Raw genomic sequence first — 12,153 nt, forward strand, 5'->3', positions numbered from 1 at the left:
ACTTATTTTAAAAATATTACACAATATTACTGTATTTTTGATCAAATAAATGCAGACTTGGTGAACATAAGAGACTTCTCATTCTCAACGTTTTTCAAAATCATCAAATACAGACCCCAAACTTTTAAACCAAACCTACAGGTGACTCAAATGTAGACAGTGGGCCAAAAACAATCCAATAACATTAAAACAGCATACAACCAAAATAGGAGAGGTTACAGTAATCTGTGTGTACCCCTCCCCCCCCCAAAAAACAACGGTCAATAAACATAATATACGTAATCATTAAAAAAAATTAAAATACTACAAAAAAGGGTGGGAAAAAAAAAAAACCTACAAGGCCTCGCAAACATTCTTTTTATTGATTTAAATTGCATTTCCATCTGAAAAGAAAACGATTTTCCTCCTGCTTTTAAATGATTAAAGCACATTTGAAGCTTACTTACCTCAAGCTTCAAACTTCCACTAACAAGGCTCATGAGTAAGAACATAAGTCATATCTGATTATGAAGGATAGTTAAGAGTGAACAAGTTCTTACAAGAGCTATAAAAGCGTTCATGAGACTATCAGTATTCTGTGTGGTGTGTCATCTCAAATTTAATAATGAATGGGAGCAAAGACAGATATCAATAGTTGAATTTGATTTATTTTGAACTTCAGCGTAACACAAAATGAATACAAACCTTTGCCCAGGAAAAAAAAAATAAAAAAAAAATAAAAACCCAACGCAGCAAATACTGCTCTATGGACAATTAAGCTCTCTGATTCTGCTGAGCCTGTATATTAGTAACATTAGTTTAATATAACAATGGCAGCGTTATGCATGCACTTGCGCTAACCGTTAAGAGGATTATACAGTTTGTGTTATGCATTAACTTCCAAATCAACAAAGTAATCAGCTTCAAATGGCTTGATAAATCAGCCAAAGAAAACACAAAAAAGTAGTTTGGAACATCAGATATTTTGCAATATGACAATCCAAATGGACAGAATTCAGCTTGATTTCCAAAAACTCGGGTCATAAGAATAAGATAAGAAGCCCTGTGCAAATACTGCAGTGTACAGACATTCATGAATGATCTTATAGCAGCGTTGCCTAATGTGTAGGTTGCATTAAGTCCTTCTAAAAGGTAAAGCAGTTTGTATTGTCCCCTTTCAATGAATGACTTTTAGATTGCAAATGTAAAGTCATTGACTGATTGCGTCAGCACAACAGGCGAAAGGAGAATTTTGCAACAACAAATGATTGTGTAAGCTTCTGTAATCTCATATGGTCCATGCTTATAAAGCCAGTGCATTTCCATTTTGTGCTTCTTCCTCAAGGACACACCTGGATAGTAGAGTTAACTGTGAACACTCAAAGAGCAGACACAGGACAATCATATTCGAGAGGTCAGCTCAAATTATAAACCGTTATGAAAGAGATATGGAGAGAGGGGAAGATACACACATACACAGCATTAGAGTTCCCTTTTAAATGGTGAAAGAATTGCTTTTGATCAGTTAATCATCTTGCATTTCAAACATTTGATTCACATACACGCACACACACACACACAAGCACACTACATAAAGAGCATAATAAAAGCTGTACCTGATGTTTACTACAGTACGTTAATATCCTATAACTATTATCAGCCACGAGACAACCCAGGATATGGAGTACACATGCATCGCATGGCACGAGAGCAAACAGTTCTGTGTATTGTTGGCACGGCCCAGATTGTCCACTTAGACCATTGTGATTTCAAACGTTTAACTACTTACATGGGTAAACTCTTTGGGTGTGAAATGGTGATCATCAAATCATTCAGGTGTAACAATATTCAAATCTCCTTAAAGGGATAGATCATCAAAAATGAATTATTTACCTTCATGTCATTCCAAACTTGTATGACTTACTTTTGCAGAACACAAAAAAGATATTTTGAACAATGTTTTTCACCTATGCAATTAAAGTCTTTGATTGTACAAAGACTTTGTACGAAAAACAAACAATCAAACTAAACCAAACTAAAAAAAAAAAAAAAAAAAAAAAGAAAAAAATCTTCCACAAAACAAATCTTCCAAAATATCTGTGTGTTCCATAAAATAAAGTCATTTTTAAGTCTGGAATAACATGAGGGTGAGATGACAATTTTCACGTCTATTTTCACTTCATTAGATTACACCTCCATGTATCATTTTAAAAACACACGGCTGGGATAGACAGAGCTGGGATATGCCAAGGTTAACCTCACTTGCAGTTGCAGAGCAGGTTTTTAGTGATAAGAATTCTTCGCAAAACTTCCTCTGTATGCGACTTCTACTGTTTACAGGGTTCACAAACACAAAACATCCACCCAAAGTGCTATTACAAATCCATAAAGACAACCAAAAACCTGCACTGGAAGTGCTCTAAGGAGGAAGATTGCCAAAAGCAACCTGGGCCAGAGAGCAGGTCTGGGGAAAGGGGTTTGATAGCAGGGCTGGGTTTAGTGGGTACTAAACAGGGTCATGCAGTGGGGGCGCCAGAGAGCTCGTCCAGAGACTGTGACGTAGCGGCTTCGTCCTGTCCCTCCTCAGAGCTGAGGGGTTCAGTGGCCGGGGACGGAGGGGGCGAGGGAGGTTCCTCCTTGGGGTCGGTCCGTGTCGTGGCACCTGTCCCGTAGGACAGCCGGTAAGTGGATAGCGCCTGCTCCAGCACTTGGCGGTATTCGCCTCGGTGACTGAGCCGGAACTGTCGTAGCGCCTCCAGTAGGTGGGCGGCAGCGGAGCTGCCTTCTTCTTCCTCCTCACCGCCGGCTGCTCCTCCCTGGCTGTCCTGGTGCAAGACGCCAGTGTCAGTGGACAGAGCAGGTTAAGAGACCCCGCTAAGAGCGGGCCACCTGCCCATGACCTTACACTGCCTTTTCATTTAGAAAGCAGCACGCTTGAGGAGCAATACAATATGTGGCGTATGTGTGTTCGTCTGTGTGTGCGCGCGCAAGGGTGCAAAAGATGCAGATGCTTGTCAACACGTCTCTTCTCACAAGTCTTAGAGCAATAAACTCGCTGAAGTAAGCATTACCAAGATGTGGACATACAAATACAAACCGTCACGGAGTGGCACAAGCACAGACGGACAAACAAAGCCAAGGCCTGCACAAAAAGCCTTGCATTTAAATCTTAAATGCAGAGGCACTGCTTTTAAAGATAGTGGTGTTTGGATGTTTAATCTGCCCTATATATAAATCCATCTCCGAGTACCAGATATGCTTCCCTAAGTAGGACATTTGCTAATCACTTGCTAAATGTATCACTCTCAAATGATCGAGGGAGTAAATGTATGCATGAATGCGTCACCTAGACCTATATTAAGTCAAAATATTTGCAGGTGTTATACATTAAAAGCACTGTAAGATGAGGAGTAAATGGATGGACTTAAGTCTAAGCAAAAAGACTCAAGTGACCTTTTGTTCTGTTCTTATGAGATCAAAACAGCAAGGAAACACTCACCCCATCTTCTTCTCTATGTGGGTTTAGCCTGTTGTAAACGGCCTCAATTACACTACGTCTGGATGAGAGAAGAGAGACAGATTAGACAGAACTCTAAAAACCTTACTGAAGATAATAGTGAGAAAAGTTTATATGGTCCACAGCAAAACCACAGATGTTCAAAATATAGAATAAATCACTTTTTTTGCACGTTACATAGGGGGATAGTAAAAAAAAAAAAAAAACAGTAAAGCATTGCGATATTATTGGCTCTAGATTCCAATACAGCTGTACAGATATTTTTGAACCAAGATTCAATATTTGTTCATTTTCACATAAATATAGATTATCTACACAATATATAGTCTCAAAAGGGGTGGAGAAGTCCCTAATTCTAGCTACAAAATTGCTAAATTGCCAACACTGACTCTATACAATTGTGCCTAAATGAATGAGAAACAAAATGGTGTGCTATGAATTTAGGCATCACAACATTACAATGTGTGTACAATACAACATCCCTAACAGTGTACAATAATAAAAATACAGTATATAAGCCTATTCATTTTGAAATTTGGTCAGGATTACATTAAAGACTGAAGTGCTAAACTGAATAAAAAAATGAAAATTAGCATGCACTACTAAATAACTAATCAATCTATGATCAATACTATCAGATATTGATGAAGAAAAAAAATTATTACACACTGAAGACCAATGCATAATATTATTTCTATTCCAATAACAATTTAGCAACATATTACAGTTTTAAATAATTCAACACTAAAAGAATCACTTATTTTTTTATCATGACCCAGATATAAATATAATATTACACTGGCATGTGTCTGTGGTTTACCAGCCCTAACACAATAGTAGGGCAATTACAATATTTGGCTTGATCAGCATAGATGTAATATGAAGGACCACAAGGACAAATGTAACTTAATTTTGGACCCCTACTTGCTAGCGAGACCACCACCTGGTGGCAGGTTGGGGATGCTCTCAGGGCGAAGGTTGTGCATGACATGGCTTAGATCTGGGATGCCTTCCTCCCCTGACTTCTCCATGATTTCTGCAGAGAGAGACAATTATATTACACATGTAGGGCACCAAACTGCTAATGGAAGCCTGGAGCGTTTCCTCCACTGTGACTGCTGCTATGAAACCTTAGAACGATGTAGGCACAGGATCAACCATCCCACTTATCGAGACAGTGTGAGAAAAATAATATCCAGCCAGAGAAAGAACGCCAAACAGGTTTCATCACAGCTGTCCTAACTACATGTCAAACGGAAAAACACTAGAATTGTTTTCAGAATGAATATATTCCCCATCCAGGAAAGAGCCTACGAGCCTCCAGATAGATTAAAACATGCCAGAATGTTGAAAGAGAAGAACCAGAGGAGAAGAGAACTGCAATCCAAACAGTGCTCACTCAGAGCAATTTTAAACCATGACTGACACTGAGATCTGGTATTAGGACTTTTTGAATTACAAGATGGCCATTTCCACCACACTGGATGTACAATACAGAAAACTGGCTGACAAATGAACAAGTGCTGCCTCTTACCTTCCACACGAGCCTCCAGGAACTTGTCCAACTCGGCCTCTCTCTTAACAGCCTCCTCTGATACCTTCGGTGCATTGGGGAAACATACTAGAACAACACTCATGTTGTCACGGCTTCCCTGGTTAATAAAAAAAAAAAGAAGATGGTACGTTTAAACAAGGCAGGTCACTAGACAAAAATCCAACCTGTCAAGCAAGTGTTTATAACGCCACACGCTTCTATTGTAAACCCCTATAAATCTAGACCGCCTCAGATTTCGCCAATATTTACCTGGGATGGAAATTTGTGACATCTATTCATAGTTTGACACTAAGCAGACCTTCACAGAGAAAAATCTTCCAAGTGGAAGGGGGGAAAAAAGCTTAGTTTCCAATGTATATATGAGCCATACATCATGAAAAAGCCTGAAGAAGGTTACAGACTAATAACGGAAAGCCCTGACATCAACTTGAGAAAATCCATGCCAGATACAAGAGCTGTGACATCACTCAAAGTCATCTGGAGAGCTGGTGTCTACACAGGCAAAAGGATTGTGTGTTTTTTGGAGGGTATTGGAGGGTTTGGATTGTTGAATGCCATGAGACCATCAATGAAACACTTAAATGCAGCTTGGAAAGGGGAGTGGGGATTGCTTTTATAGAATCACGAGTCACACAGCAGGTCTGTCTAATCAGACTAGCAGGACTGTAAGGATTACGTAAAGACTCAATGGTCCAGCTTCTTAAAGCAATGCAACTAAATGTAAAACAGAATAAATTACCCATTGGTACAAAAACCAAGATTTGAAAGAAAAGTTGACCCAAAAAAGTAATTTACAGTTTGAGTTTTAACACTAGAACCGCCAGAGGTCGCTGTATACCTAAAAGCGCCAGCGGGTAAATTTTACCCACACACATGGCAACTGTTTTTATATAGCTAAAGAACATATTATTTCACTGTATTATGCCACGGTCTTCACAAAGAAGTGTCTAGAGTCATGAAATGTCTAGTCGTCAACTATATTTTTACCCTGTGGTTTTATGTTCAAGACTTTTTAATGCAGCCTACACTAATCCATAATGGTCAGTAAGTAAAAAAAAAAAGAAAAAAAAGCCTGCACTGACATCGAAAATTAGAAGGGAGTAAATATTTGGGTGGTGTAATATTATAATACAATGTCATTAATCACTATATTAGGACAACTCATGTTATTTAAAATTACTAAAACTGCCAATAGCCGATAATAAAACAATAATAATTCACCACACTGCATATGATGTTATGACAAATTCAAACGCACAGCTTCACCTAGGCCCAATTATTAATTGGTTTAGTTATGTCATTTATAATTTGAATAAGAGAACACCACCAATGAACTTCGGGTAATCAAAAAAAAAGTGTTTTATTCATTACATCATAGATCAGATTAATTTTTTTTCCCTTCAGGAAATGGACAGACTAGAATAAATAGCAACACAGTAGCGAACAATAAACGATGTGGCAAGACAAAAATTAAATAAAACCAAAGTATGAGTAACGTTAAGCTAAAACATCTAAATATTATGTCTGGATCACTGTCAGAGGAGTCGTCAGATGCTGAGCCGACCCAGGATGCATAACTTACCATCAGACTCTCTGTCACTCATGGCATTTAGTGTTTCTAATACCGACCTTCCATAAATCGCTTTCTTTTAGTCATTTTGACTTTATTCATGAAACTGATAACCGCTAGATCAGTGAAAGGCGTTGCCTAGAAACGTACAATGTTAAAACATAAGCGGCAAGAAAATGACAGCTTGAAAATACATGCATTATATAGCGGGTAAATTTGACCCGTGCGGCGCTTATAGGCATAAATGCTCCGTTTTTTTGATCTGGTTTTATCGAAATAATTTTTAACAACATTGGATTGTAAGTTAGATAATTTTAGTAAAAGTCAATGACTGGGAGACTTGAATGTTTTGTTGAAAATCTGTTATGCACATTTGAAAAACAGCCACGGGTCAAATTTACCCCGTTCGGCAGTTCTAGTGTTAATGCACACAGCACAAGCTGTCAAGTCTAATTTATTGTTCGAATACGTTAATAAAATGGACAGAATTTGAAATGTGACACTGTTTTAAGTCAAAAGTAACAGCACAAAGCTTATTGCAATTTAGGCTATTAGATGGGAGGTGCACTTCAATGTTCAGTTCGTTAAATGAATACAGGCTAGATTAAAATCGAGAAATCAATATTTTTTTATTCAGCCCTATATTGTAGGTTGAATCAAAATTTATTTTGTTGTTCTGGAAATATTCTTCTAGAACAGAGTCATACTTTATGGCACAAATACAATCAAGATCACTACTGACAGAAGTGCTACTTCAAGTGATTTTGAAGTAATTTGGCTACTAAATGTTTAAGGTAACTAAATGTTAATGAGGGTGAGTAAATAACAACATTATGTAAATTTTTTGGATGAACCATGCTTTTGAGACTTCTGCTGGGATGTCCTCACCTTATGTAAACAGGTGTCCACCACAGAGTTGCAGACCTTCTCCAAGTCATCCCACACCTCTAGCCGAGAGCGCACAAAATCACACAGCTCCTCGTTGCTCATCACATCCCAGATGCCATCGCAGGCGAGCACCACAAACTCATCCTCTTCTGAAACGCGTGGGATTTCAAACACCTCCGGTTCCGGAGATACCAGCTGCTCAGTGGGGCCCTTCCCATCCACACACTTGTAGTCATAGTCCCCCAGGGCACGTGACACAGCAAGTGAACCATTCACCCTTTGGATCATCACAGAACCTCCTGCGTTTTGAATGCGCTCTTTTTCACGCGGGTTGCACGGCTTGTGGTCTTGTGTGGAGAACCGTACCTGTCCGATGCGGCTGAGAACGGCACGGGAGTCTCCACAGTTGATGAAATAGAGGTGCTCAGGGGACACCAGCACGCCGACTGCCGTGGAGCCGCTACGGTCCATACCATTACGTAGGTCCGAGAAGTTGCGCATGTACTCGTCGATCTTCAGGAAGCCAGAACGAATGCCACTTTTAACGCCCTCCACGGAGTCAGGCCCCGAACGGAAGTCCTCGCTGCTAGTTATGATGTGCTCCAGCAGGTGCTTGGAGCAATAGTTGGCTACGCGGGAGCCTGCGTGACCGTCGTACACTGCGAAGAAGGACCAGTCATCCAGGCTGTGTGGTAGACCCACAACGGCTGTGTGCGCATCCTCCATCTCTACCCGCCAGCCCTGCATGCTGCTCAGGCCAAAGCGCAGACCATTGCCTGCTCCGTGAGCATTGTGTTTCTCTGTCTTCGGCTTGTCCAAGAAGGCCCCCATGGCTTAGGACACCGTCTGCAAAAGAAAGAGGGATGCAAAGTTGCTTTACATGACAAAAAGCAAAATGAGACACTTATGTACACATTACAACAATAACAAGGTGCAGTTTGAGAAGTTAAAGGGATGGTTCACCCCAAAATGAAAGTTCTCTCATCATATACTCACCCTCATGTCATTCCAAAACCGTAAGGCTTTGGTTAATCTTCAAAACACAAATTAAAATGAAACCTTTGAGGTTTCTGTCCCTTCATTGAAAGGACAGGTGACCAAAATTAAAAAGCGGTTCAATCCAAGATCATATCTCTTATGACATCTTTATAAATCTTTTTAGATCTTTTAAGTTTTGGCTACCTGGTTAGGATCAACACAAAAGATAAAGTAAATTACAATTTTTTTATTTTCAGGTGAACTAACCCTTTAACAAAAGCATGTTGTTATAACTAAATGTGTAACTGGCCATTTAAAATCAACAAACACTGGTTAGCCTTTCAGGACATTATCCAAACAAACACTTCAGCTCACCAGCAAAGCTGTAGCACTGACAACAATGTTCTTTAGCATTACACAAAGTCATCAATCCTCTTTTGTTCATAAAACCAGTGTGTGTGTGTGTGTGTGTGTGTGTGTGTACATATGAAAAAACGAGATGAGAATGAAGGCTGTGGAAGTTACTGACAGATCTTGACGTGATCTAAAGGCTACTGTAACATCAGATACGAAGATAATAACAGAAATTGTCAAAAGCTCATCAAAAAGCAACTCAATATTTCAGACAAGCCCTCAGCAATTACATTCATCAAGGCTGATTAAATACAGTGAACACGAGCATTAAAAGACTACAGTCATAAAGTACTGAGTAGGCAGCAAATAAAAAAAATAAATAAAGAAAAGGGGACACTGGAAAACATTCAGGAGAAATTGAGAAATTCTTTGTAGAAGTGGAATGTACTGATTTACTTCACTGGTTAACTTAACCTATAAAATCGTAACCAACAATGCAAGGCACTAAAGAAGTTTTTGCCATAAAATGCATAATTTGTGGATGTGCAGCAGGTGTGTCCCCAAAGGCAGAATAGTAACCTGCTGGGGTCAACTCCAATTTGAAATTTTACAGATATTTCTGATCAACGGCTCATGCCTCAGTACTGACTAAACTTTATGACAAAAGTGTTCACCACAGACCACTGTGTTCGCGCAAACTTAAGTGATGACACTTATTACATGATATGGAGTTCTTAATAAAAAAAATAAAGCATATGAAATTAATGTTTTAGTCTTATTACTATTTTGTTACCAATACAGTATACACAAACACTACCATTCATTTTTCTTTGGAAAGTCTCTAACGTTCACCAAAAATGAAATTAAAATAAAATCTTTTCTATTTAATATTTTACTGAATTTATTCCTTAGACAGCAAAGCTGAATTTTCAGAAGCCATTACTCCAGTCTTAAGTGTTACATGATCCTTCAAAAATCCTTGTGAACAGAGAGATACATCAGCTTTCCTAGGTGAACAGAGTGTTCAAAAGAACAGCATCATTTTTGTAACAAATGCTGTAATAATGTTGGTCAATCTTCCTTCTCAAGCAATGAGTTGGGAGCATGACTAGGATTTCAGGGGTATGAAGGGGTGGCTCAGAAATACAGCGGAAATTAAAGTTTCCTATCAATCTATCTCCTCACAACATTACAGGAGCAGCAATACCTAAACGAAAGTGCAAGGATGTCAAAAAAAGGCTTCTGGACAAATGGACTACGCAGAGTGATGGGGTGTGTCCGGACGGTAACTCAAGCTCCTGCATCACCTTTCATCTCGAGTATCATCTCTTCCATGAACCACGCTTGAAAAGAAAAACACAAACTGGTTTTGGCTATCTTTACCTCATCCTCAGGACAAGCACACACACAGACATCAAACACAAGAGTGCACCTCACAATCACCGAATGCACGCAAAATGCTCTTTAAAAAGGAGCTTAGAAGAACTTACAAGGCCAGAGGAAAAATGTATAATTGATCACTACTAAGACAGAAGGCAAAATGTATTTTTCATGAGTCTGAATGCAGGATTAGAAAGTGTGTAGCAGCTTTAAGCTGCTTTGGGCAAACCTCAACCGTAAGACCATTACATGACTCCAGGAATAGCCACTGAAATGTATTACAAGCCCAAATAAGCCATTAGACAAATGGAATGGGAGCCGCTTCATAAGCTATGCGATCAGCGCCTGGGACCTTGACCTAGCAAAGCCCAAAAAAAGCCAGTAGGCTACTAACCAACAGTAAGTCAAGGTTTGCCAACCGATATTACAAGCAGGGTCATGGGATAGGTCAAATTACAGTTTCTCTCATTCTCTTAACACGTCCCTCTTCGCAGGTCTGTTTATGCATTGCGAGAATGAGAACTGGCAGCGGACAGCAGGGCCGAGATCCAGTGAAAGTTCCAGCATTCAGAGGATAATGGGCTTGTCCAAACCAGAGCATGTGGCCCATCAGGGACTAAACTAGAGTTACCCAGAAGGGTGGTGCTCACAGCCAGCTTTTTCGCTCACTACTCCACACACGACAGGCATGGAAGGCATGTGACCAAAAAAGGCGGTCGGGAGCTGGAGAGTGTGTTAGTGTGTGTGGTTGGATGAGGGCACAGGTTGTTGTGCAGTGTCATGGCTCGGCTGGCCAGGCTGTCGGCTTGGCCAGTCCGCCCCCTCTGAGCATGGCTCTATTTATATCCCTTCAAGCTCAGATTGGGTTACTTGCTTCTGAATGTTGGCAAGGGCGAAGTGCTGCATCCTTATGGCTGTCATTCATGCAGGGCTTCTTCCCAACATTCACGTTTAGATGTCCTTGTCAGATCCTCTTCTTTCCGAGGCCTTGAGGCAGGGATGATCTCTGTCAGGAGTAAATAGGCTGATCCATCATGCAGCGCTCGCTTTGATCAAACCCTGCCATTAGCATGGCAGATATACTCGAGAGGAAGCTTTGTTAATGCTTGAGCTTCAAAACAAGCGCATAAGACCAGGTGCAGTAAACGCACGAACGCATCAGATCAAACGCTAATAAACAGGCACAACAGCAGGAAATGAGGGGGGTTTGGAAAGGTGACTTGATGTAGACCTGAAGAAGGGAGGATTGAAACCGGACAGCAGAGTTTAGCTTTATCCCCTCACCACAAAGAGGCAAGATTAAACATGTAGCCTATATCTGGTGCATCTTAAAGAAATAATTTTCAATTGAAATGTAGTTCACTGTAAAATGTTATGTATAGACACTAATGCATTAATCCTGCCTGGAAGTGCTATGGATTTATCCCACTTTATATTTAGGATTTATTTATATCCGTTTCCCAATACAGGCAACTTTGAAAGAGGTTGTATATTCATTGAGGGTGACCCTTCATAGGAACACATTGAATACACATCTTTTTACTGGTGTAGCAAAAATGCCTTCAAAATCTTTTTCAGAATCGTTAACCTGTACACATGTGGCTTAAGCAAGTTCTGACTTTAAAACGTTACGCAAAATCAATGATTATAGATTATAGAAGATTATAGAAGCCCCGAGGCTGAATAAAACAGCATATGTACATTTTACATTGGAGTTCAATCTACACCACTAGTGTTGTCAAAAGACCCGGTACTTCGGTACCAAGTCAGTAAAAAAGAACTGTTGGTTCTTGCTGCGCTATCCGAAATGTGCGCAGATGCGCTCGCTTCATAAAAGCACTGAGACAGGGCGACATCAAAAGGAGGAAACACAACAAAACACTTTAAAGACCGACACCCGGATCAAATGAAAGTTCAAGCAGGTAAGTTTCA

At 39.9% G+C, this 12,153-nt stretch overlaps 1 protein-coding gene across 3 annotated transcripts in view; it reads right to left on the reverse strand.

The window, feature by feature from the left end:
* Positions 1–12,153, reverse strand: part of ppm1bb (protein phosphatase, Mg2+/Mn2+ dependent, 1Bb) — a 37,699-nt gene that overhangs the window by 1,511 nt on the left and 24,035 nt on the right. For 2 of the 3 annotated variants that reach the window (XM_058793123.1, XM_058793124.1), the window contains exons 2-6: positions 7,510–8,355; positions 5,031–5,148; positions 4,421–4,532; positions 3,479–3,536; positions 628–2,804 (exon numbers count right to left, since the gene is read on the reverse strand). In XM_058793123.1, the coding sequence (XP_058649106.1) occupies positions 2,496–2,804; positions 3,479–3,536; positions 4,421–4,532; positions 5,031–5,148; positions 7,510–8,340 (1,428 nt within the window). In that variant the 5' untranslated portion in view covers positions 8,341–8,355 and the 3' untranslated portion in view covers positions 628–2,495. Of the gene's footprint in view, positions 1–627; positions 2,805–3,478; positions 3,537–4,420; positions 4,533–5,030; positions 5,149–7,509; positions 8,356–12,153 lie in introns of those variants that run through there. The other variant, XM_058793125.1, reaches the window with a different exon arrangement.

Source organism: Onychostoma macrolepis, chromosome 12 (assembly GCF_012432095.1).
Source record: "Onychostoma macrolepis isolate SWU-2019 chromosome 12, ASM1243209v1, whole genome shotgun sequence".
NCBI lineage: Eukaryota > Metazoa > Chordata > Actinopteri > Cypriniformes > Cyprinidae > Onychostoma > Onychostoma macrolepis.